This window comes from Emydura macquarii, unplaced genomic scaffold (assembly GCF_026122565.2).
Source record: "Emydura macquarii macquarii isolate MOO-44397 ecotype Brisbane River unplaced genomic scaffold, CSIRO-AGI_Emac_v2 contig_3220, whole genome shotgun sequence".
NCBI classification, from domain to species: Eukaryota; Metazoa; Chordata; order Testudines; family Chelidae; genus Emydura; species Emydura macquarii.
Genome location: NW_027133357.1, coordinates 9530945 through 9557716, shown reverse-complemented (window position 1 = coordinate 9557716; position 26772 = coordinate 9530945). Strand labels below are relative to the sequence as shown.

The 26772-nt window shown below is 50.4% G+C and overlaps 2 protein-coding genes across 3 annotated transcripts in view; one reads left to right on the top strand and one right to left on the bottom strand.

The window, feature by feature from the left end:
* Window positions 1-26772, top strand: part of RBBP5 (RB binding protein 5, histone lysine methyltransferase complex subunit) — a 149716-nt gene that overhangs the window by 41253 nt on the left and 81691 nt on the right. The gene's annotated exons all lie outside the window — the stretch shown is intronic.
* On the bottom strand, window positions 309-25314 carry CNTN2 (contactin 2). Its single transcript, XM_067531927.1, has 22 exons — window positions 25260-25314; window positions 19556-19700; window positions 17657-17832; window positions 16811-16906; window positions 16235-16444; window positions 12666-12765; window positions 12107-12282; window positions 10982-11118; window positions 10075-10204; window positions 9156-9306; window positions 7625-7752; window positions 6994-7169; window positions 6620-6740; window positions 6099-6257; window positions 5827-5976; window positions 4939-5009; window positions 4132-4366; window positions 3525-3640; window positions 2562-2748; window positions 1621-1733; window positions 1355-1523; window positions 309-418 (listed from the first exon to the last, which is right to left on the bottom strand). Exons 1-22 carry the CDS (start codon window positions 25312-25314, stop codon window positions 309-311), a joined length of 3111 nt encoding a protein of 1036 aa, XP_067388028.1.

Here is a 26772-nt window from a genome sequence, read left to right as displayed (position 1 = left end):
AACCTACTGAATACAGCACAGAAGACAGCTGGCTCCCAGAATTCACACGGAATTCTTCCTCTTTGATTGTTCTTTTTTCTTTTAAAAAAATCTTTGATTGGTTAAAGACCCATGTCTTGTATGAAATATTCTATTTTCTAAAAAAATGGGTGTTTCTTTTGTTTTCCCCCCTTCTGTTGATTTGGACAAACCCCTTTCTGTAGCGTTGCGGTGGCACAAACGTGTAGTTGTAGTCGCCAAATGTCGAATAGTTCCCCTCAGGCTTAGGAGGAATCGTGTCCAGTGATCCTCAATTGCATCAGCCAGCATCAGAGCTCCAAGTAGCCAATCAGGGCCAACATTACTAGAGAGTTAGTCATAATAACAACAGTATGCGGGGCTGGATTGGCTGCAGAATTTTCCACCATCATACTTGTCCCTGAAAGAAAAAAAAAGGGAACAACCGTGATGCATGATTCCCTTGTTGTACTGGTAGCACCGGTTTTCTTTTCTCCTCAAGGAAGCAGTGGGGATTTGGTGAAATGTTAGTTCTTGGAATGCTGGATGCTGCTGCTTTATTTATTGTTGATGCATCCTCGGGGAATAATTTTGTTTACAAAGAGAGTAGAATCCAATATTTACAATGGGCTAGGTCCTGAAGGATTCAGGCAAAACATTGAAGTCAATGGGAACCTTGCCTGAGTCAGAACTAAGGGTGAAATCCTGGCCCCACTGAAGTCCATGGGAGTTTTGACATTGACATCAATGGAGTGAGGCTTTCAGTGAAAATAATATAAACTGAGTACAGAACTCAAGGAGTTTGGCCCAAAATGCATAGCACCAGTTCAGCGTAGACTAAAGAGAGAGCATGATAACGGTCTGCCTTCATGTGAAGAATTGAAACACACAGGCGGGAGCGGCGTTAATTAGGCTGACTCAACAGTCGCAGCTGAACACTGGAAAAGGGGACTTGCAGAAAGTGCCCTTAGCTAAAGCATATGTGTGAAAGGAGGTCAAGTTACAGACTGCTCCACCTAAAATGCAGGGCTAGAGCCACCACTGCTTTCCCACCCCATGGGCTAGATGGAAGACGTGGGATCTGGAAAGAGTGTTCATTCTGCTCTATGGGGCAGAGCTGGGACAAAGACACAGCCTGAGGCCTGGTGCAAAATAGGGCATTTTAAGGAATAATGCAGGCTTAGCTCCTTTAAATTAACATACCACCTCGGGTTGACCATAGTTTCCAAGGGTCAGTAAAACATTGTGGGGCAATGGCCATTCAGTGCATGACCAAGGTAAATGAGTGTCTGCTTTTGGGCTGTCCATGGGAATAAAGCAGGGTAGGGAGAAAGAGAAGAGCAGAGTAGACACACACCGCCATTTCTGAGGATGTGAACCTCTGCCGGGACTCCGTCTCCTCCTGGCCCCGTTGCCCTAATCTGCACCAGAGCATGAGTGGAGTCTTCAGGCACTGGGATCTCAATCCGGTTCTTACTGGCCAGGTAGAGTGTGGGAGTGGAGTGCGAGTCTTGACGGTAGAGCATCTGTTGGAAGATACGTTTGAGTTTAGTGTCGTGGGGTCCTTGTTTGTTTTCTTCAGCATGACACGGAAGAGAAGAACTTGCTATGCGCTGCCTGTACCTTGTACCCAGTGACAGCAGACTCGTTTGCCTTTGCAACCACAGGGTCCCACTTGACACTGACACTGGAGCCGGAAAATGTCCAGGAGATGTTGCCAGGTGGCCTTCTTGGTGCTAGGAGATGAAGATGATTGAGAGTTTCAGTGAGGATAAGAAACAGGTTATAATTATGATTCTCAGCACAGAGGTTAGAACAGTTCTCAGCCCGAAAGCATTAGCACTCACTTGTCAAGCTGTTTCTAGGCCTTGGGCAGATTCTATACTATCAGACCTTAGAATCAGCCCTGGGCTTGTGACGCTGATCCAGCAGGGACAGAATATAGCACTTCTAGGACTTTATAGGCTATGTCTACGCTGCACTAGGGAGTAAGCCTCCCAGCCCATGTCCACAGACTTGTGTTAGTGCAACTCGTGCTAGCACGCTAAAAATAGCTTCACAGACATTGTGGTTCAGGCTGGAGCTCAGGATCTCAAGCCTGGGGGGTTGTGGGTGCACTGGGGGAGGCAGCAAATATGGTTTCAAGCCACCTTTGAGTCCCTGCCGCAGCACTGGAGCTATCCAGGTGCTGATCTAGTCCCCATTGTAAATTACAGCAATGTTGGGCTGCTCTAATGTATCTAGGATGCCTGTGGCCCCAGGGCTGTACTAGCAGCTGGTGGTAAGTCAGGTGTAGGAGAGCTATGTGCCCTTACTCGGCCGTAGGCTGATGTCCAGGAAGAAGAGTGGCACAGGAGCGACTATCTGAAGATTACCCGATGCCCGAAAATCCACTCCAAGAGCTGACTAAGCTGGCTTTAGGGCACAAAGAGGTTAACAACTGGCCCGACATACTGGACAGTCAGGCCCAATGTATGTATGTACCGGGACTGAGGCTCATAGTGGGGAAACAATTGCTCATTGAGAACACAACCCCCGAGGCATTGTGGGTGGCGCTCACTCACGTGGCTTTGTTGTTGTGATGTTGGTAGAGGGACTGGCTGGTCCCGTCCCAGCCCGGTTGTAAGCTCTGACTGTCACGTGGTACTTGGTGTTGGGGTTCAGGCCTGTCACGTGAGCTGAGGTGACTAGACCTGCTGTCCTCACTCTGTCTGCCGCCGCCTCTTTATCGCCATCCTTCCAGTACCGGATCTAAACAGACGCGTGAGTACACGGAGCTCTTAGTGCCTCAGCCACTGAGCTGTTTGCATGTGTGAGTACCAGACCCCTCCACCCCAGGCAGGAGACCCGGGTGTTGGAGCAGTCGTCTCAGGAGTCCCACTCTCCAGGCTGGAGGAACGCAGGCATATCACGATGCTAGGGTGACCAGATAGCAGGCGTGAAAAATTAGGACAGGGGGTTGGAGGGTAATAGCTGCCTATGTAAGACAAAGCCCCAAATATTGGGACTGTCCCTATGAAATTGGGACATCTACACGATGCAGATGAGAATGGACTCTGGTTGTGTGTGTGGTGTTAGAGTACAAAGGTGAATGGTCTCTCTGTAGGGCAGCTGCCATGGTGTTCCACGTGAGACAGGCCAGGAACATCCTTACCCCATCCAATTCTGTGTATTTTTTTAAAAATTGGACCGTGATTGTTGCATTTTCCAGAGAAGCCCTCGGAAGTTCAGGTGGTAGGTTGACTGTCATTTTCATATAGGGATTATTAGCCAAACCCTGAGGTTCTTACTCAGTTTTTGCTCAGGCCAGCGCCTACTGGAGTCATAGGAACCCTCGGTATTTGGCGCTGTGCATCTCGCTCGGCCTGTGACCAGGATCAAAGGCATTGGCTGTGGCATGCCAAGTGCCAGGAATGGGAAATCCCGTCATGAGAGTTTCTCTAGTGGGACTCGTCCTGGCAGCGTAGAATCAGCGTCACTGCGGCAGAGTCTCCATGCCTCTTGTTCTAGCCCTTCCATTCTCTTACCTCGTAGCCCAGAAGGACTCCGTTCGTGTCACCCTGCTCGACAGGCTCCCACGACACGTCCATTTCCGAGGAGAAAATGGCTTTGGCTGTAACCCTGGAGGGGGCCACTTTTGGTTCTGGCAAAGGACAAAAGAAAATCCTAGCAATAAAGTCTGTTTCACAGCAGCAGGTGCCAAAGTCACTACCCAGGAAGGAGTGGTTTCATGGCCAGGGGCCAGCTCTGTGGCTATGGGGTAGCAAAAACAGGAACTACTCCCTTAAGTGATGCTCTGAATGTGAGTTTTATGTAACCAGTAGGGCAGCTTGGCGTGGGGATGTGTGCTGCATGAGCACTCTTGGGAGAAGGGGCAGTGTTGCTCCTAGCATGTATCTGGCGTATGTTTATAGGTGCGCTTAGGAGAACATGTAACTGTGTGATCATATTAGAAGGCGCAATGTGAGGACTTCTAGCCTGATCCTCAAACCACCAGCAGCCGACTTTCTAATAACAGGAAACAATTCCTAGCAGTGATACCTATTAGACTGGAATAGCCCCTTCAGAACAAGTCGTAGCAGACTCATCAGCTGAGCCTGGACAAAGCTCCACAGACTGAGTCACCGTAGTTACCTTCTTCTGCAGAATACACGATGGCAGTCAGGCTCTCTGGTCCCTCCCCCTTCCTGTTGTATGCTTTAATTTTCACTTCAAATGGGGTGTAGGGCCTGATGCTTTCGTTGCGGTAAACGTAGTGCAGGGATTCTGGGTGGGGCACTTGTGCTGTCTTCCACGCCTGGCTGCCTTGCTTGCGGAACGACAGGATGTATCCAAAGCCATCTCCGTTCTGGTACTCCCGCAGCATTGGCTACAGTGGAGGGTCAAGAACGAAATGACACATTGGCTTGGTGCTCATTTTATAGCGCAATACAATGCATTTTATCCATACAGTAGACAGAATTCAGCCTTTGGGCATGTGTGCGCAAATCCCTCTGAAACGAGTGAGGGGTTTGCATGTGTAGCAGAGGGTGGAGTTTGGCCCTGTATCAGAGCATCAATGCCACTGCAATGTTGCTAACTCTTGCAGTGTTACCACAAGTCTTGTGATATCTTGTGTTCTCTTAAGGCCTCTGCTCCAGGACACTTGTGATAGTCACAAGAAAAGAGCCCACACCCCTTATTTAATAGCACAAGAATAATATTTCTATAGAGGGGCCCGTGTCTGCTCCCTCTGGAGCCTGCAGTGGAATCAGGATCGTATCCAAGTGGTAGTCTATGTACCCGCTTTTCCTTCCCTCTTTGCTTTTGTCTCCTCTTCACCCCCCTACTCTGTTTTGTCTCTCTTTGTAGCTCCTCTTCACTTCCTTTTCAGAGCCCAGCCTGTCTTCTTTCCCTTTCTCTTCACTCTTTGCTGCTGGACTTTGCCTGCTGCCAACTTACCGTCCAGTTGATGATGAGCTCACTCGGGGCACCTCCTCCTCCGCTGAGCCCAGAGGGTGCCACAGTGGGGGCTGTTGTGTTTGCAATAAAGAGAAGGAACGTGTTAGTTTAAAAACAAAACAAGAGTGAAAGAAAAGTACCCATGCTGCAAAGCCTGGAACAACCAGCTTCCATCAACTCTCAAACCAGTGCTGGCCCGTCTGGTGCAGACCGTTCACACGGAAGATATTCCATATTGTATAATAAAAGATTACAGGCTGATTTTCAGAGGTGCTGAGCGCTGACAGTCCCCACTAAATTCAGCTGGAGATGTGGGTTTTCAGAGCCTCTGAAAACCAAGCCCTGTAAAGCATAGCGTGGGGGAATTTTTGTTAGGTGTGAAGACTATTCACCACGCACATTCAGAGCATTTCCCGTGCCAGTCAGGCTCCTGAGCTTTTGCCTAAGATGAAGAGCAGTATTGACTTAATATACAGTATGTTGACCACAGGAAACTTTACCGTATCCTTGCAATGGGTTGGATTAGATGATCCAATAGTTCTTTTCCCTTTCTTACCACTAGGATCCTATGATGTGTAAAATACTCAGGGCTGGGACTGTTTTTATTCTGCGTCTTGCACAAGACTGAGCACATTGTCAGCGTTTAACATATGGCAAACAATACTCGTACAGCAGTCATCCAGCACTGTTGCTCCTTCATCTTTGAAATGTAAATAGGCAAGGAAGAGGGCCTATTTTGTGGCATCATGATCTCTAGGAATGTTCAATGGGATGGTGAACTTCTGCTGATGCCAAAGACAGCACAAAACCCATCCTGTTCTATTGCAGAGGGGTAGGGATGGACAATCCCAAAGGACTCTTTCGAGCCCCGAGCACATATGCACCTACCAGCTTCTTTGGTCCGGATTTTGCTGGAGGGCCCACTCGGATCCCCAACTCCAAGGATGTTGCTGGCTAGGACCCGGAATTCGTAGTCCATCCAGGGGATGAGGTTCACCACCTGGCCCGTCTCCGCATTGCCTTCAATATTTGCAGGATCTATAACCCAGTAACATGAGAATAGAACAAATAGAGCAAGTGGAAGTTAGAAAGCCAAAAAAAAAAAAATCCGCTCCTGATCTGTTTGGGCAAAGGCACGGCTGCTGCCATAAAACACTTACTGGTGCGCACTTGCTTCCATTTGTTGGAGAGTGGGGTGCGGGCCTGGATGGTGTATATGGCAATAGGGCTATGGTTATCAAAGCCACGGCTCCAGCTCAGCTGGACGGCAGTGTCGCTGATGTCCGTCACCACCACGCCCCCAGGAGGGCCTGGAGGTCCTACGGTAGCGAGAGAAGAACAGTCACATTAACAAACCCCCGGGAGTTGGCAGGGCGAGTTGCTCTTCAAGCAACATCCAACTGGTAAGTTATAATCAGGCCACTGGACCCCGAAGGGTAGAAAATGTAGCCTCAAAATTTGGCCTCCCTTAAAACATTTGGGATCTGGCGTGGAATCTCCTCCGGATTCCAGTTCTCTTCTCACTGCTTCAACGTGTGTCTCAGACCGTGAGGAATGGAAATGGCTGTTGGTGGGAGGTTTTTGGATGTGAGGCCGTGTTGGTCCCTGGCAGGGAGTCCAGTTTGTTCGGGCTTGTTATTCACTGCATGCAGGATGTGGAGATGAATGGCCAAACAATTACCTCTGACAAGCAGCATGGCCGATTCAGATGCGCTGTCCACAACTGTTTGGGCCGTGCATGTGTACCGCCCGGAATGCCTCAGCTGAGTATTCCGGATGGCGAGGTCCCCAATAGCCTCTTTCTATGCAGGGGAGAGAGAAGGCAATGGGGACAATATCAGAATAAGTCTGGGGACTATACAGCATGTGAGATGGAGAAAGAGACCCAGCTATTAAAACCCAGGGCTGTCCCAGGAAGGTCAGGATGATTGGCAAATTGAACACACATCCAAGAAGAGCCGAATGCACAGTGACAAAAGGGACTCAGGATGTTTTGTTTCCCCTTCGCCCCAGGTTTCTGGAGAGGGCATCAGCACAGAACCCCTTGATACTCACCATGCTAGCTCGCATGTAGTGCCCTTCAGACCTGTCAAAGTCAATGGGGAAGTCATCCAGGGACCAGGTGAAGGTTAGGTCCATAGTTGGGTCATGGGAGGCATGGCACTGCAGGGTAATGTTTTCACCTAAGTTGATGTCAGCACTAGATGGTGCCAGGGTGATTTTGGTGGCATCTGCAGAGGAGGTGAGAGGGCTGGTTAGTCGCAGATGTAGACTCCATGCACCAGTCATTGTCCGGTTAACAACACACAGGCTGATTTGGGGTTTGACTTTGCAAAACCAAAATCTGATCAGCAAGGATTTGCAAAACCCAACCACCCATGTTTTTGAGTCTCTTTAACTAGGAACCACCAACTGTTCTCCAGGGGGCAGAAAAGGATTAAATTGGATGCAAAATAGAAATATTATCTCAAGACCAATTGTTCATGGTAACCTTTGTGGAAGGGCGGTGAGGGCTGGAATTGAAGGATTGTCTTGACGACTGAAATGAGTTAAGGGTGCAGTTCTGTCTGAGGACTGGATTGTTTTCTGGGAATCAAAGGAGAAGAAAATGTGTCCCCATTTACATGATGGAACTCTTTGCACCCTCCGTGCTGCATCAGCCCCAGTACAAGCCAAATAGCTCTACCTCGAACTGAGAGGATTCCCGTGCTGTTGGCTTTTCCCATGAAATTCTCAGCAAAGCAGGTATACTTCCCCTCATCAGATTTGCTGATATTCCGGAGGATCAAGGTACCCTCTGGGGTAATAGTCACCCTGGAGAAGGAAAAGAGCCTCAGCAAAAAGTGAAATTAAAACGGCATGGACAGCAGCCACGTTCATTGCGTGCACCCACCTGACCTGGAATTCCCAGTTGCTGCTGATTTCTCTAGGGATCCAGGTCATAAAGACCAGACCACAAACGCTATGTAAGACCTTTTAAAAGAAGCAGCAAAGGAAGGGCAGCAAACATCATTAGCTTTCGTAATGAAGGGATCTTTGATGTTCAGTCTTATGTAATGTACACTCCGTGGGAGGTTTGAAATGCAAGAATGTGAGCGTTCCCGTAGACGGAATACAGGTAACCTGTGCTCCGTGCTACTCTTCCATGTTGATTAGCTGGAGGGCTCAGGATTTCTGCTGCCATTTCATCTTGAACTGCTGCTGTTTTTATCTTTTTACTTTTTTTGGTTCATAGGGAAGCAAACCTACTCCATGCATCTCAGCCGCTGGAGATATCTATCCTGCCTGTGTGTGCCCCACACTAGCCCTGCAAGAACTGAGTTAGGCCAGGTGGGCCCAATCAGCTAACTAGGCTGCAAGGAGGGGAGTAGGAGTAGGCCACTGAGTGGGGACAGGCTCATCTGTGCAGGAACAGGCAGGGCCTTTATAAAGCCAGGTAGCTGGCTGCAGACGGGCTGCTGCCGAGAAGGGCTGCAGGGAAGTAGACTGCAGTCGCTCCCTGAGTGGAGGGAGTTGGAGGCTGGTAAAACCAGAGAGGGTGGGAGCCAGTGAGCTAGGAAGAAGCCCACGGAAACAGCAGCAAGAGGTAGGACTGCGTTGCTCGTTATAGGGTCCCTGGGCTGGAACCCAGAGTAGAGGGTGGGCCTAATTCCCCTACCAGCCACTGGAGAATGGCAAAAGGCATTGGAGACGCCCACCAGCCAGCAGGTCTGGAAAGACTGAATTCCCTGGAAGGGGAGGACCTTGGTGATCTGGCTGCAGGGCCATGCCACAAACAGGAGACTGCGGATCCTGGAGTGAGAGGGACAGCACGGTGAGACAGGACGGGGAAGACCCCACCGGAAGGAGAGCACAAGAGTGGCGGAGCTAATTCCCAGGACGGCCAACAGGAAGTGCTGCTAGTGGTGAGTGTGCCCCGTGACACGGAGGGGCACTTTTCAGAGGGTTCAGTTCACTTTCCATTTCTCCCGTTCCCCCAAGGCCCTCCATCTGGCTGAGGAAGGCCAGGTGGCCCCACTACATAAAGCTCCTGGATGTGCCGCACAGCTTGCTATCGAGCAATACAAGAGGTTGTCATTTTCCAGGAACTAACCAATTGACCCAGGCTTTGATAGTAAAGGGTAACTGGAGGTTAATGGCTGGGTGGTCTTCTTGCCAGGGAAGATATGTTCTTAGCTGCTGCTGTTCCTAGCCAGAAGCAGATTTGGTGCTGGTACCTGCTACTGTTGATCAGGAGTTCAGTCCCTTTGGTCCAGAGCACAACGGACTTTGGTGCTGCTCTTGGCTGGCATGGGATGATGACCTCCCCACCTCGGGCTGCTGGGATCAGCCGCTTCACCGGGTTTAGCCGAAAATCTGGCGCTAAGGCTAAGAAGAAAAGAGGATTAAGGGACCCTCTCAAATACTGATCTCTGAGTATTGTAAAGCTGCAACGTGATTGGATTCTGCTTTGTCACCAAACTGCATGATGATAGAAGCATAACAATAGTATGATGAGTGAGCAATTCCTCCACCGCTCAGTGACTGCTGGATTGTGTAGTCTACACCACCATCAACCATGAGAGGTGCTACCTGATTCAGATGTATCATCCTTGGCAGTGGTGATGTGACCTTAACACTTGCACGGTCTTTGCCTTCACCTCTCAGCTGCTGGTTGAAATCCAGCTCAGATTAGTATCAACACAAAGACATGATCATGTGATAACTGGTCTACGTGAAATGAGTTTGGGATCTGCGCATTTCCCCTTTGCTGACTGGGTAATGGATACTGAACTCTTTTCTCAGTGCTACTTCCTCTAGGTCAGGGGATAACTGAGTAGTGGGGGGAAACATGAGCTGCTGCAGTCTATGCTGTACCTCTTCTGTGGCTAAATAGAGGAGTTCATTCTCCAGGACTATCTATCTTTTTTAGCAGTACTAAATTTACACACAAATGTAATTTTAAATAAATAATTGATGCACCCTATCCTAGAGGTGCTCCATTTCCGTGATGGGTAAGTGGTTCTCGTATGCTTGTAAAAGACTTTGAGATGAAAAATGTGGTGTGAATATAAATATATTAGGAATATATCTAAGACACTTCAGTGTCTAGATAGTCCTTGGAAATTCGGGACCCTTGGGAAAATGATGAGTTACCTTGCACTGTTAATTCAGCACTTGCATACACTGTGCCATGTTTGTTCTCAGCGACACACTGGTACATGCCAGAGTCCTCCAGGGCTAGTTTGGAAAATCTCAGCTCTCCACCACTCACTTCGAGGCGGTTCTGTGCAAACAAGAAGGCCAGCTGATTAGATGGGAACAAAGAAAATGAGACTCAAGGAGCAGGTGTTCAGAGCTGAGTTTCATTTCCACTCCTATGCCAGGTTGTTCCAAAGTCTGTATAGTTTTTCTGTCCAAAGAAAGCCTATCTAGCTAAGGCTTTACAGGGCTCTTGCCTCTGTGGTAGCTAAGTGTCACTGCAGTAAAGCGTGCGAGTATGTACTGCCTGATCAGTGACTGCTCGGAGGTAAGCACTGCTCTGTGAGGAGGCTTCCCTGCCGCGTGGAGTGGATGGAAGGTCGCAGGGTTGCAGGAAACAGTGGAGAGTGACTGGAGAATGACGATGGGAATAATCATGTTCAGCAATGTCCCTTTGGGAGGGGGGGTTGTAAAAACTATGCCCCAAATTTGTGCATATCAGTAAAACTATGCCCCATATCAGTGCAGTTGGCAGTCTCTGCTCGGGCAAAGCCGGGATCAGGAGCAGCAGAGCATGCTACAGGCCAGGATTGAGCTTCCCTGTCAGAGCGGTGCGGGATCTCTGGGCGTAGAGGCTGCTCTGTGCTGGAATAGCAGGAGGCAGTGTGCGCTAGGTTGGAAGTGTGGTGTACTAGCACTGCTGGGCAGGGTCATGGAACTGGAATAGGAGGGGATGCAGCAGGTGAGGACTGGGGTGAATTGGCAGAACGACATGGCTGGAACAGTAGGGTCTGTTGTAGGCCAGGGCCATGGACTCTGGCAGAAGTGCACCCGTCACTGTTCCACGCTCAGGCCGCAGTACCTGAGCGGTTAATGGCTGCCCGTTCCGGAGCCATCTGATCATAGGCCTTGGCTTGCCAGCTGCTGCACAGCTCCAGCGTAGGTCAGAGCCAATGTCCGCTTCCCTGTCTGTGATCACCTTCAGCCACTCGGGCTGAGCTGAAAAGAGAGAGCAAGAGTGACGGAGGAGCCGGGAAGGTCAGGGGGGAGGCTGCTCCTGCCCGGCATACAGGGTGGCACTCGCCATGTCAACCCCATGGGAGCGGAGTGATTTATCACAGCACGTTACCCCCCAGCAACAGCCTTTGCCTCCTGTGTGCAGAGGCGAGGCTGATTCTTCTCACCGGCTGTGCCTATGCAACGGGCTAGGGGTGTGGGTCCCCCGCCTGCGCAGACGCACTCGCGCTAGTGCTCATCGGATGTAAATAGCAGCGTAGCCCTGGTAGCGTGGGTAGCAGCAGCAGAGGCTGGGCCGAGCACAAGCACGCCTGAAACCGGTGGCTATGTATGCGCACGGCTCAGCCATGCCTCGGCTGCTACGGCGACACGGCTCTGTCGGGCCAGCTTAAGCGTGCACGCGAGCTGGGGAATCACACCCCTAGCTCACAATGTAGGTGTTGCCTGTGGGTCCAGCCCACAGTCCTGCATCCAAACCATACTGCATTACAGGAAGGTCTGGATCTGAGGAAGAAGAACATGACCGCTCTCTGTAGAAATGAAATGGAGCCTCGATCCAATCAGCACTGAGCTGTGCGGGAGGCTGGGTCCAGATTGGAGGATTTGGGTCATGATTATAGCTCAGTCTGATCTGGATGGTGGATCCAAACGGTGACCCTAGATACAAACGCTCCTGTGCTTTTGGGGACGTTTGGACCCACATCTGAATCTGATGCTCACAACTGGGGTTCCATCTTGGTTATCTCACCTCTTTGTTAATTGCTCAAGAGATAACGGTTGGGTAGGTTTTCATTCATCCTTATTATAGCACAGCTGTGCTGAAAGAGAGCCAAAAGCAGCAACCTGGGCATGTGTTTAGTAAGGCTCTGCTGTGGATTTGATTAGGTCTGGTTCAGAGGTGACCAGTTCCCAGCTCATTGCCTGGGGCTCCTTGTTGTGTTTCGGGAAGGGACCTGTTTAAGTGCCTTACCCTGAATAATAATGCGGCCCTGGTAGGTGTCTTTTCCCTTAGCATTTTCAGCCTCACACTCGTAGGTGCCTTCGTCCTCAAAGTCAACGTCTTGGATCTGCAGGAGGGGCTCATTGGAGATCCACTTGGAGGATTGTGAGCTGTCTACCTTTCGCCACTTTATCCGAGGGACGGGGCTATGTAAAAGCAAATGCAGTGAAGCAAAACTGCAGGGCCTAATGCGCAGTGCAACATATAATCCAATCCAGTACAGCAAAACACAGTGCAGCACACTTGCCCTGCACAGCTGGCCCCCTCCCCTCCCCGCCCCCCAACACAGCAGAGCATGTAGCTTAAAAACCACAAGCTGGCCCTTGATTTGCAGGACAATGAGTCCCCCTCATTTGAATTGGTGGCATGGCCCCTCACCCTACTCTGCATTGGGAATTAAAGCGGTGAGGCTGTTCTTTCTACCCATCACGATGAAGGCCCGAGGGTCTGTGACTCTCTTGCAATGCTACTGCTGCCGCCGCCACCAAAGGGATGGCGCCACCATCCCAAAAGGAGAAGGAATACTCACTTTCCAAAGGCGAAACACTCCAAAGTCACTGATTGCCCAGCCAGGGCGTAGGTGTCAGCAGGAAACTTGGCTTTAATGCTGGGTGCGTAGTGTCTGACATCTACTGAAAGAAAAGCACTGGTGAGGAGGTTGCAGGGCTTTTAGAACTGCATGCACAAGGCATTAAAAGGCGAAAGTCCCTGCAAGGATTCACCTCCTAAAAGCACATACTTAAGTCTCAAAGACAACTGCTGCATTGCCTTCCAGCTATCATCCACAGCCTGCCTGAGCATTATCTAGTGGCTAGAGCAGAGTCCTGTGTTCTATTGCTGGTTTCGCCACAGATTCGCTGCATGATGCTAGGCAAGTCACTTAACTTCTCTGTGCCTCAATTTCCCATCTGTGAAATGGGGATAATTGTTTTTATTTAGATTTAAAATGATAAAGACGCCTATCCCAGGCTCTTGGAGCCTTGACATGTTTATTAATTGTACAATACAATGAAATCCCAGAAGCACTAAAATAATCATTCCAACAGGAACTCAGTCAGCCAGATACGTCCAGAGACTCCATTTCATCCACTCATTGTTATGGGATGCATATCCTCAGCCCCCTCCCAAAATCCCTCACAAGTAGATGTCCTTTGCAGCTCGCCCAGAAGGTCACCAAATTCAGGTTCTCCTTGGGGGTCTATTTGGGTGCCGGGATGTAGGTGGGCTTGTGCCCTCCCATGGCTAAAAGCCCCTCCCCCAGGGTCAGGGGAGGAACTACTGGGGTGGGTCTCAACTGATGTTGGGGGACAAAAAATGAGAAAACAGGAACAGGTGTGTAGGTCAAAGGGCTAAACAGAGGGAACCTGAGGGGGACACTGAGTGGAGAACCCCGGACAGCGCCCACTGCCCCTCAAAAGTAGCCAAGGAGTCAGTGGACGTGGCCCAGAGGAACTCTGCCCGGAAGCGTGATTGGACAGAGGAATGGAAATAGGCCCCACAGTCGCAGAGCACCTCCTCGGCCAACATCCTCTTCCTGGTGTTATAGATGGTCACCTTGGCCAAAGCAAGGAGGAGGTTGACGAGGAGGTCCCGTGACTTTGTGAGGCCACGAATGGGGTGTGCATAGATCGGAAGGTGTGGGGAGAAGTGCAGCCAGAACCTCAGGAGGAGGTTCTGGAGGAGCCGGAATAGGGGCTGCAACCTGGCAAACTCCAGATATACATGTGCCAGGGCCTCTCTCAAGCTGCAAAAGGGACAGGTATCGGGACGAGGGGTGAACGGCACTAGGTACATGCCTGTGTTCACAGTTCCGCGAAGGAGCCGCCAGCTAATATCCCCAGCAGGCTGTGGAACCAAGGTGGAATGCAGACTGGCCCACCGGGGTTCCTCACCCTCGACAGGTGGCAAAAGGTCCCGTCACTTGGTGTCAGGGCGGGACACAAGGGCGAGGAAATGGAGAGCGTGGAGCACGAGCGTGTACAGGTGTGCTCGTGGCACGGTTCAGAGGCGCACAGGCTGCAGATTCTGCAGCTGGCTTAGGGTGTGCAGGGGGTGGTCCGGGGGGCTCAGGGGGCAGAGGGCCCAGAGTGAGGGGTGGCCAGGGAGCGCCCTCTCACAGGACCCGCTCGAGGTAGGCCCAAGCAGTGGGCGGTAAGGCTGCCCTCATCTCCTGGAATAAGGGTGGAGAGCCCCATGTGCCGACCCAGTGCATGGGGATCCACCCAGTCCCCCCGGTTTCTCCTTGGGGGTGGAGGGAGGGATGTTGTCAAGTTCCAGAGTCCCAAAGACTTCACAGAGAGCCCCCTACCAGCTGCCCCCTCTGTTTTATAACAAGTGGAAACCAGCTTGGGCACCCTGCTGACCGAGCTGTGGTAGTGGCATGGGGAGAGAGGTCATCCCTCCGGTAGGCTGGTCCAAGCCATTGAAGGTGTTATAGGTCTTAACCAACACCTTAAACTCCACTCAGAGACCAGTGGGCAGCCAGTGCAGATCCTGGAGCACTGGTGTAATATACCCACCCCGAGTCACCCTGCTCAGTCAGCCAGCTGCTGCGTTCTGCACCATTTTCCATCCCTGATTGCTTCTAAAATGCAGCCCCATCACTACGGCTGCATCCTGCTAATGGAAACAGGATGGGCTCTTCTCACTCTATGTGAGACTCTTACATTCTTAATGGCGAAACACTGCAGTTGGCAATCTCAGTGGATCTCGCTTTTCACTGCAGGGCTCATTCAGTTTATTGTGTATCTGTAGGTAGTTTGGTAAATTTGCTTAATCTGTTCTGAAGAGAAATGACATCCTGGAACTTTCCTACCATCGCCAAAAACCTGGCAAATGGAAAGCGTCTTCCAAGGGAAACGTTCCAATTCTGGCTTCTCTCTCCTTTCACTTTCTCTTCCCCAAGATCCCTAGTTATTGAAGCAAATCAAAGGCCTGATCCAAAGCACATTAACTCCAACAGGCTTTGGATCAGGCCGTAAAATTGTTCCCATCGAATCCTGAGCCAAAGACCTTGTTTCTGTGACAACCACAAGTGCCAGCGCATGTGGGAATGACAGTTGTAGTCACTGTGAAACCACCGTCAGGATTCTGCAATGTCTCTTATACTGGCTCCCCGTTCGTTTCCGGGTCTAACTTGAAATTGTCGTCCTTGATTTTAAGACTCCCCGTGGACTTGTTCCAACAATCTCCAGGCCCCTGTTGCTCCTTCACCTTCTTTAGCATTGGCTCCTGCTCCGTCACACCACACAGCCTCACCATGGCTGGGCAGAAAGCCACCGCCTCTGCAGCTCTTGCCATCTGGCACAACCTCCCTGTATCTTCTCCTCCTCGAATCGCCATCTGTTTTCAAACCTCTCTTCTCTTATTTATGTCTTTTAATTTAGCTGGCCTCCTGCTACAGTGTGTGTGGGTGGGGGGGGGAAGTTAGGGCTAAGCTGTGTCACATTATTGGTTTGCTTGGTATAAACCCTTTGGCGAGGTGCAGCTAATTCCCCCATGTGCAGCTGGCCAGCTCTGGGGGCATGTGTGGAGTCAGGGTTTCACCTCCCCGTCACCTCTTTTGGGGCAGCAAGTGTGGCCCCCAGGAGGGAGCAGCCCTGGCACTCCTTTGAGCACAGTAGCTACAGTTCTGCATGACCCGTGAGAAGGCCCCTTGCAGACCAACCCCCATCGCTGCCTGGAAGAGTCTTGGTCGTGTTGGAGGTGGATGCAGCAAGAGTCAGTGGGTGTTGTGGGCTGCAGAGAAGAGTTTCCCACTCCTACAGCTGCAAGAAATGAGAGGCTGTCAGGTGGCATGACCATCCGCTCCTTGGCCTCTCTGCCGAGACTCAGAGCGGTGCTTTAGTGAGGCAGACTCCAGCAACCAACTTGAGACCCACTAAATTGATTTCCGAGAGGCCGCTGAATGGCCATCAGATTGTAACAACTATCAGTTACTACTGAGCGGGTCAGGATGTGAACCAGGGATCCAGTGAAGAAAGGTTCAGCCATCCAGTCCCCCTCTTTCCTACTTTATCTTGCAGAGCAGTTCCCTCTCTATAAGAAGCCGTTTCTTGGGAGTCCCAAGTCCCCACACAGTAACCCTAGAGCACTAACCTTCCGCAATGAGGTTGAGCCGGGCAAACTTGCTGAAGACACTCTTCGTGATGAAGTCGATGTGGCTTGTGGCAAAGCAAGAGTAGTTGCCCAGGTCCGACACCTCCGTCTTGGCAATGTAAAGGTTTCCTGTCGTCTGGGAGACAAAGCGCCTTCCATCCGCTGGGATGAAGTTGGGAAACTCGTTCAGGAGCCATCGATAGGAGAGGCCTGCGTGGGAAAGAGTTGGGGGTGAAGTATAAGAAATGCCGGCTCACCTGGACGGATCACCGCCAGAGCAGGCTGACCCAAGAAGGTTCTAACCCTACATTGATCTACGGGTGATGTTCACTCTCTCCACGTCACAGCCCCATCACATGACTCCTTTGGTTTACAGGACTTGAAATCCAAGGTAACTCTTGAAAATGGGCTCCTCTAGAATTCCCAGACGGAGGCTCACTGAGAAAGGGCCAAATCCCTGGGGTTGGTCCTGTTTTGCTGCGTGAGGCCATTTCACGCATCACCTGCAATCTCTCAAAGCGCTGTTACTTTTGATATCCCCTTTACTCTAGTGCATCATCACAACCGCGGCCTTACCTGGGTAATGTGGAGGGGGGTTGCAGGTGAACGTCACCCCCCAGCCCTCTGTAATCTTCACAGGGTCTCGCTCTTCCGTGGAGAATTCCTGCAAAACTAAACACGCACCGTGAAACCAGCAGGGGGACAGCAAAAGCAGCTGCGGAGGGGATACATTTCAATTGAATCGGGTTTTTGTGTGGCTGTGGAGCAAGCATTGCTTATGTCATTTCCACTGCGGCAGGGCAAGTGAGGCGTTTGCACCCCACAGTGACCATTGCCCCCAGGAAGCCTAGGATCATTAGCTGTCTTCACATAGGAGCCCCACAGGCTGGCCAGCAGGAGCTGCTGGAGAATGATGCAGTTCCTTCCCAGCCCCCTCCAGGCCCATGCATTCATCTCCTTAGCAATACACCTGGATTTCCTTTGGCTTTGCCGATGGAGGTCCAAAGACCGTTCCCAACACCCCTTTCCTGGTAGTGCATTGAATTATTGGCACCACCGGGCTTGGCCAGGTCATTTCCTATTACTGGAAGACTCTTTAGGATGTAATTGAGGAGATGATACTAGGTACCATGTAATTTCCAGCACTGAAAGTGCAAAAGTGGAAACGATGCAGATTTCACTAGTCCCAACTGGGGCACAAGTGTCACTTGTGTTGGCTGCCCTCATGGCATGGAATTTAACATCTCTTGGAAAGGCAAAGGTGGTAGAAATACAGTGTCATGGAGGCCTTTCGCATCCAGGAGGGGGTGCTATGGAAATGTCTCCCTGATCTTCCTGTGTTAACAGTGGGAGCTTTGATTTACCCCCTGTGTTCGTGCTGCTGTGTTCCATTTGCACTACCGAGATGAACAGGTGACTTACAGCCAAAGCGGACGTAGGCATCTCTGCTCACAACCGTGCCCATGGGGTTAGATGCCAGGCATTGGTAAGACCCAGCATCCTTGCTTTTTACTGGGTTGCTTATCTCCAGGTTGCCCCCAACCAGCCTGTAACGGGAATCTGGCTCCATCTTCATTTCTGTGCCATTCATCTTCCACCTGCCAAGAACATGGTGGAGGGGGGAGAGAAGAGGAAACGACAGTCACAGTGGCATGTTCACATCATGCTGATACCAGTGCGTGCTGACCAGGCCCTGATATGAATAGGGACACAATAATCGGCAGGGGCACAGAGCTCCTCCGGCCCCTGGGGCCGGGGTGGGACAGCTCCTCCAGCCCCACGGCCCCCTGAGTTTCGTACCGGAGGTCTGCTTGCAGTGCACTCCCAGGCAGAACTCTTAGCTGCAGTGCTAAGATGGGTGGGTGTGATGGGGTGTCCACCCCACACAGGATTGGAAGGGGTTAAGATGGCCAGGTAGGCCAATTAACTCCACAGCCAGGGAAGAGGAAACTAATTGAAAGCAGGCTCAGCTGTGCCGGAACAGGTGGGGCCTGTATAAAGCCAGGTAGCTGGCAACAGAAAGGGGCTGCTGGGACAGGCCGTAGGAACGTAGGCAGCGGTCACTCTCTGGGAAGTGGGAGCAGGGTTTGGAGTTGGTGCACCCGGAGAGAGAAGGGGAACTAGGTGTGGTAGAAAGCAGTCTGGAGAAGGAACAGTGAGGGCAGAGAGGAAAGCCCAGAATTGCTGACCTGAGGGTACCTGGACTGGAACCTGCAGTAGAGGGTGGGCGCGAGTTCCCCTACCAGCCTCTGAGAAAGTGGCACTGAGGCAGTGGAAGGGAAGACTGCCTAGGACTGCCAGGGAGAAGGGTCTTTGCTACCCTAGAAGGCGGGAATGCTGAGTGACCCGGCCGGAGGGCTGAGTCATGAAGAGGATGCTGCAGTTCCTGGGGCTGAGAGAAGGGCTGCAGACCAGCGGGAGGGAGAGAGCGATGGCGTGCCAACAGCAGACAAGAGGCATCAACCTCAACCCAGAGTGACCACGAGGAGACACCAGACCGGTGGTGAGTGGTACGCCCCGTGACAGTGGGAAACACAAAGAGAAACCCCAGAGGTTCAGCAAGGCCGGTGGCATCTATTTGTTCCTCTGATCCCAAATGAAGTTCAGTTGTAGGTTTTGGTTGGATGGAATATTTCTGTCTTGTCTGGCTGGAGTGTCTGATGTGGGTTAGAGTTACACCAAGACTAAACGGCGTGCAGTGATTTAGCATGGACATGCTGGGATAACACACAGCAGGAAGGAGAGGCAGCTAGTTTCCATCTTAATCTCTTTTTTTTAAAAAAATGAACTTAATGCTGGCAGCAAGTGCTGGGTGGACAGCTCTGGGGAACTCCTAAAGAATGGACAGCTGCAGGGCAAGCTTGCCAGCTACCATGTCCCAGTCCTGACCTTGAAGGGTGATAGGACCCAGGCAGCAGCTAAGTCACCCTTCATGGGTGAGAGGGCTTGACTCTATCCCTCTCTGCTGAGAATGCCAGTGAGGGGATTTCTGTGGCATGAACAACTGTCTACTAGAAAATGCCACCAGTTAAGGGCTATAAACAGCCATCAGATAGCAACTTTGGGTCATTGCCACCCTGGGCTGGATTCAAACCGGTGACCGAGCAGCGCCAGTCCTCCAGGATTCTTTATAACTCCAACCCCACAGCACAGTGAGGGGAGCTAGTACTATTATAGACAGGGGATGCTCCTCTTCTGCTTTAGGTCAGTTGTGTCGGGGCTTCTATAACCTATCTCCCTAAGGCATTTATAAATGCCCATCACTGCAGTGGCTTGGCATTTAGGGACACAGGACAGACCGATGGAAGCAGGTAACCTCACCTGTAAGTCGCAGGAGGGCTGGCTCTTGCTCGACAAGTCAAAGTTATTTTCTCTTCTGTTGAGCCTTCTGGAAAGAGGGTGTTGACTGGTTGATCTTCAAAGACTGGCCCATAGTTCCTTATGGTGTTTTGTGCCACGCACCGTCCTGCAGGAGATCATGACATACATCCTGCTGAGCTCAGCCCCTCCAGGAGGGGTTGTGGAGTAAGCTTTTGTCAGAGTTTTAAAAAGGGAGACAAGTCCAGCAAAAAGGGGGGGCCTGTCCCCCAACCCCAGAACCAACCTCCCTTGGGCTTTGCAGGTTCAGCTCTGGGTTAGAACTTTGTGTCTCAGGCTCATCTCTAGTCCAGGTGCTGGGCTTTTCCTAAAAAGTTTTAGTTTCCGCTTTCACCTCATCACCCCTGATAGCAGGGGGAACCATTCCAAATAGAAGCCAGCGTAACCTGAAAATCCCAGCCAATAGTCAGCATGGCCCAAACAAATCCAGCCCAGGCGCGTGGGATGGTTGTACTTTGACATGGGTGCTATTTGGGAGTGGGCAGCGTGATTGAGGGAACAACACATGGTTAATTCTGTGGATTAGCATGCAAAGACCAGTAATGATAGGCTAATAAAGAGGAAGCATGGAGCAGTGGACTGGACACAGGACCAGGAGCTGGGAACCCCTGAGTTTTATTCTTGGCCCTGACACTGACCATGTCAGCTTTGTGATGGCTATTTACATCTTTATATCATTGTACGAACATTATCTACTTCCTCCAACTCACTTTCCGCCTGAGAAGCAGGTAGGTAGGAGTTAGGTGAGGGGTCCAGGATTCTGTTCTCAGCTCGGGTTCTGACACTGTTTCGGGCACTGGGTAAATCATCTAATTTCTCAGTGTCACCCCCTCTTTCGAGAACGTGAAACCAGCCATTCCCATCTGCCACGCACAGTGACAGTGCAGTCACTGAACACACACTGATTGTAGATCGGCGGGGGCAAGGAGGGAGGGGATTGTTAGGTTTGCTTGGGTTCTGATCTCACTTGTGGCAGTGTAAACCAGGAGTGGATCTTTCCACTGGAGTTACCCTGGCATAAAAAACTAGGAGAGACCAAAATCAAGCCAATGACCAATGAGACCAATGACGTCTGATCTGGATCAAACACTGGGCATTTTTGAGTAAGAAAAAGTAAATTTCAGAGGGATGAACCGTGAGCAAAGGTTGTGGCTGGCCCCACAGATGGTCTAGAAATATAAGGCCACATTTGTAAAGGTAAAGATTTTTACAGAGCAGATAGAAGCTTAGTGGTATTTTCAGAAGCACCTAGGCACCTATGTCCCATTGAAATCAAGGTGAGTTAGGCACCTAGGTGCTTTGGAAACCCTCCTAGGCACCTATCTGCATCTTTACGCACCTAAACACCTTTAAAAAGATGTCCCTGGTGCTTCATGAGATCTGTAGGTTTAGTGAGAGGTTACTGGTGAAGCAGCGGTGTTTGCCTTCCTGTGGGAATGGTTCCTGGGACAGCACCTAACACTTCCTGCTTTGCTGCCTTTCCCAGTTACTTTTTACATAAAGAAATACCATCTGACTTGATTGCTGCTGGTTGCTCCTCTTGCATTCCATCCCCTCTTTCTTTCATGGTGGGGAGGGGAATCCTTTCCATTAGATTTACTGTAGGTTTCACGAATGCGTCTATATTCAGACACCCAGAGTGGATTACTGGCTAGGGTGTTGGATTGGGAATCCGGTGACCTGGCTTCTAGGCCCAGCGCTGTGGCAAGTCACGTCACCACCCTGTGCCTCCGTTTCCCCTTCTGCAAAACGGAGGTGATGTCTCTCACCCCCCTGGGCTGACAAGCGCAAAGTATTATGTCATAAGTGAGACTGAGGGAATTCGATCTTGTTATCAAGACAAGTGGAAACGCTGACAGAGCCACCCTCCTGAGCACGGGTAAAAAACCAGTCACATAAACAATAATAAAAACCAGCCTGAAATGTGTAACCGCAAAAACAGCCGGTGAGATAATAATCGTCAGCGTTTCGTTTCCCCCCATTGTCACCTGTCCGCCAGCTGAAAGGGAACCCCCTCAAGGCAGCGAATTCCTCAGCAGGAGGGGCCTGCCTGCCATAAACTGATAAGCCGGGAGAGCTTGGCCCCTCTGAGATCTGAGTGTGATTGACGGAAGCCCCTGGAGGGCTTTGTAGTTGAATTAATAACTATCTGATGCCATCTCACCAGCCGCCGGTCTGTCTCCTTCCCTGCGGGAGGCAGTGGGACCGCTGCTTGGGTGAAGTGCCCCTGATAAGTGTGATGTTTTATGCAAGAGCGAATTCCAGCTGGGAAAGGCCCAGCAGGGCTCGTCTGGGCTTGGATGCAGAGGCCCTTTGCCTTTGGTTCATAGGGCTCTTGTTTGATGCCTAGGCTGCCGTGGCATACAGGGATGGGGGCAAGAGGGACTCCGCTAATTGGCTAAGTGCTCTCTGAACAGCTGGCTGCTCACTGCTGTGTCTGCCGACCGACCGGGGACATTAGCCAATTAGCTGAGTCCCCCCCCCCCCCAGCTCAGCCCCCGTGCAGTGCTTGGACGTGCTGCTCGAGTGAACTGGACTCAAACGGGGTCCTTTGTGGAACCTGGGCGTCGGTGAGCAAACACACAAGGACAGGTTGTGAGCGCCCCCACCCCCCTCCACATCAGCAGCAGCCCCTTCAGCATCCCAGTCTGGCCCACTGCTGGTGATATGGGGGCGGTGGTATTGTGGGGGCTTTGTAGCCCCTTCCCAAACCTATGCAGATGCCCCCATGTTGCTGCTGGAATAGGTGAAACTAATGCAAAGCCGGGAGTCTCTCCCCGGGGCCATGCCAGTAGCAGACATGCGGAGCTGGTCTCAGCTGGAAATCGCACTGTGCGGATCTTAACACTGCTGGGCAGCAGATAAAATAACGAGGGTTTAATGCAGAATTAATAAGACTGTTGTGTGTTAATTACATTCCAACAGTAAAAAGCAAATGTACCGAGGCTTAACAGCTAAGTGACCAGATTTCTGTTTAAATCGTTAGACCTTAATAAGTGATGAATGGTAAATGATTTCTATTTATTTATCATGCAAAAGCCATGTTATTAATGCTCAAATGCATTGTTCTGTGTGTCCAGGGTGCCGTTTCCTAAGCTACAAAGGCCAAGGCTGGCTAATCTTTCCTAATTCCGCCCAAACACTGATGCTGTCCTCTGCTGCCCTTCTCCATGGTGGTTATGGACTGCAGCTTTGAGGCATTGATTTTCTGTATGTGAACAGTGCAAGAAGGTCAGGCAAGTTTGTGTCCATGATTCCCAGGTGTCTGGGTGAAATGCCCGGATCGCACTCATTCAGCAACACAAAGAGATCAAGGGTACAAATAAGGTGTTAAAATTCCAGATGGGTTAGGGCTAAAGGTTGAGAGCCCAGGAGAACAGAACATTCTAATCCTTCCTGAGCCACATGGACTCTGTTGTAGGACACTGGGCAAGTCACTCCACTTTAGACCTGCCACTTTTAAATCGTTGTCCTTTGGGACAGTGTCATCTTGTCACAACAGCAGGAGGTTGCATTGCTAGGTCATGATGTCCAGATGCCAATTTTCAACAGCCCTGGGGATATTCTGAAACACATTCATGTCTTGCAAACTAAGCAGGATGACCCCGTCAAAACTGGGAATGTCCCATGAAAAGTGGGACACCTGCTGCCTCCCTTGACCTCTCAACTGGGTGCCCCAGGCAATCCAGCTGATAGAATAGGGCAAGAAAAGCTGCATCTCAAATGTTGCATCTGAGCAGAGTGGAATTTACTTGAGGAAATAAATCAGACATCAGAATACATAGAAAAAGATGAAAACTAGAGCATCCAGACAGTTCCGAGGTCTGGAAAAACAGTGACAGAAATACTTAGAGATTGCAGACACTGTTTTAGTACATGGCTCATGCTGTAGCTCAGAGAGTGAAATATACCATGGCCATAGCGATCTCTGTCAATATCAAAAAGCTACATAATGTATTAGGAAAATAGACAAGGCTATAATCTCAACTCCGTTTCTACTGCAGTGAGCTGGGGAGGGGACTGCAACAGCCCCACCCCGGGTAGCAGAACTAGCTGATTTCTACCAGTTTGATTTTTCTTGTTGTTGCTCAGAATACGCCGAATGTCAAATCTGGAAGAAGAGCAGCTGTCTGGGAGGTTGGATTCTATGGCCCTACGCACAGCAAAGGGGGGCACTGGAGGACTGCGTCAATGCTGCAGTCGTGCTATCCAGTTCAGAGTTGCGTCAGCAGCAATCCCATCGTAAAGCACAGACAGCATCTATTCATTGCTTTATAGGATTGGCCCCAGACTGAAGTCTGGCACATGAGAGAGCTGGGAAACGAATTGGTTTTACAGCAAATTTGAACACGCAGACACAAAAAAACACAAAGCAAAACCCAAAGCCATTATTTTTAAAGAGAAGCATTCTCATGGGAACAAACGGACACAGCTGTGGTTAGTAACAGGCTTCACACAGCCCTCTTTTCAGTTAAGAGAAGCAGAGATATTTTTAGACTCTCAGTAATATTTTGCACTCTGGTAACACTGTTCAGCAGGGAATTTTCTCTGCTCTTTGTAAGCTTTAGTCTTTTCAGCATCCCCCATGAGGGCATTGCCCTTGTTTGACCAACGTACTGAGAGGGGAAGCGACTTGCCCCTGGTCCCAAGGGAGTCAGTGGCAGAGCTGGAAATAGACCCCAGGAGTCCTGAGTCCTCTGCTGGGCCCCCTAAAGGTGTTTCCCAGAGAGGTGTTAGTCCCCTCTCAAACTTGGTTATTGAGATAGTTGCATCATAAGTTAAAGATCACTAGAAAATAGCCCCATGGAGTTTTGTAGTGACTCATCGTTCTTTACGGAGCAAGTCTCACGCGTAGCTGGTTAAGGGTGAGGCCCTGCTGTGTCTACCACGTTTGGGTCAGACCTATTTCCAAACAGGCTGATGGCCTCCTGATCAAGGCCAGGCCAGGCCGTGCCCTTCCCTAGGGACCCAGAGAACATTAAGAAGTAATTCGATATTTATAAAGGACAGCAGAGCAGTCTTTCCCTGGGGGGGGATGAATTAGCTCAAAGACATCATACTCAGCTGTCTGAAGGAAAGGTCTTCCCATAGAGAATATTTCCCTTTACAGCACAGCCTGAAATGCCCTGAGATCTGGCAGTGGTGTATAATGAACAGCACACAGGGATCTGCATAGCAGAGGAATGGTGAAAATGCATCCCTGGCAAGCAGCCAGAGGAGGTGGCCATGTCAACAGTGGAATCTACCAAGGGGGTGAAATTCACCCCTGTGCAGGGGGCCAGAACAAATCCTAGGCCCCACTTGCCGAAGTGAGACATAAGCGGTGCATGGGGAGGCTGTCACTCCTAGTGAACTCAGACAAAGGGCAGCCTGTTTGCAATGTGCCCTCCCTCCCTCCCTGACTGGTGCAATCAGACCTAACATGCTGAAGACATTCTCCTGAGCTGTATAAACACCACATGAGAAACACGCTAAAGTCATGTGAGCCACGTGCAGAACACGCAGGATTCACGTTAGGCGAGCCATATAAGAGGTGAATCACATGCCCCCAAATAATTCCATGTTCAGCATTTTTTATGATGATCCAAACCCTCTAGTGATCCAAACCCTCTAGCATGCATTCCCAGGCTGAGATGCTCCATCTTACCCGTAAAGGTGGTGATGGCTAATGACACGAAAAGCAGTTCCACGGGAGCGCCCATCGTGTGCCTCTGGGTAGGGATTCTCTTGATCGAGGAATAGGGACAGGGGACCTGCAAGAGAAAGAAAAGAGGATTTATTCACAACAGCTGGGCAGTCCAGTTCCAGCTGTTCCAGAGCCTAATTCCAGCTGTTCCACAGCCTAATTTCCATCTGGGAAATCCCTCCTGGCTGTCTGTGGAATGCTCCCAATCAGGGGCATCTTGCTGTGTGATAAAGTACACCCCCAAGGAACCATTTTCCCCCTTGCTGACAACCCTCTAGTTAGCAGTGGCTGGAAAGTCATTCCCCTCTACTTACACACATTCTACAAAAACAAAAATTTGTTTAAATTATTCAGGTTTTCCTCAAAAGACTGAAAACCGAAAATGTTCAGGTTTGGGGGTGTTGGGGTTGTTGTTTTTTTTTTTTTTTTTTTGACACACTTTATTTATTTGGTGAAAATTTGTTTGTAAAAATCCATGTTGTCACTGAAAAAAAGAAGTTTTGACAGAAAAAAACCACCTGACCAGCTCTACCTCCAGGCTCTGCTGCTAGTCTGATAATTTCCTGTTCAGATCCTCTCTTGATTAGTTTCTCTCTTTAACCTCATGGTCAGGTTGAGCCTATTGTCCCAATCGCATCCTCACCACACTGCACCATGGGGTCTTATGACTTACACTCACCCCAGCACATAGGGCTCTATATGTGAATTAGCCCATGAGTTGCCTCCAGAATCCCCTTGGGCTGGGTGGGATGGACCCACTCAGTGAACACAGCGATTGGTGTGCTGTGAGAATCTAGATGGCGAGGATCAGCGGTCTTGCTCAGGGATGGTATTTTGGGGAGTCCTCTTGGAGGCTGGGCTGCAACCTACTTGATCTTTCTGTAATTCTCTGCATGGAAGCCTATGAGTAATTAAAACAAGAGACAAGGGAGCGCTGAGGCGTTTGTTGATGCAGCCATGTCGGTTAGTGGGTGCAGCAGTCTTGCTAATCCCTCAGAGGGCTCCCTATTTTCCAGCTTCTCCATGGGATCAAAGAAGCGTACAGCAGCTTGTGCACCTCCTGCTGCAACATCCCCCTGACCCCTGCTGTCACTCCCCCTGCACACACCTGGCAATCTCACAGTCGTGCTGCTTGTGCATCATTTTCAGCTAGATTTGCCATCTGAGCAGCTTTAACTAGCTCAGCCGTTTTCCTTTAACAGGAATATTGAAGCTAAGCTCTTTTTTTTTTCCTCTTCACAAAAGTGACTTTTTAAAAAATGACATTCAGGGGCTCCTTAGCCATGTATTCTTGGGTGCTCCTCTTAAAGTCAACCCCAAATAACCCAGTATAGATGCTACCTGACAGGGGAGAGGCAGCTGGTATGCTGTGATAGCTGCTTCTCTGCTGTCCGTCACTGTATCACTTTTCCCTTGTGCTCCCCACATCTTCGGTCTCTAGGATTGCAAGTTCTTTTGGGCAGGGACTATCTCT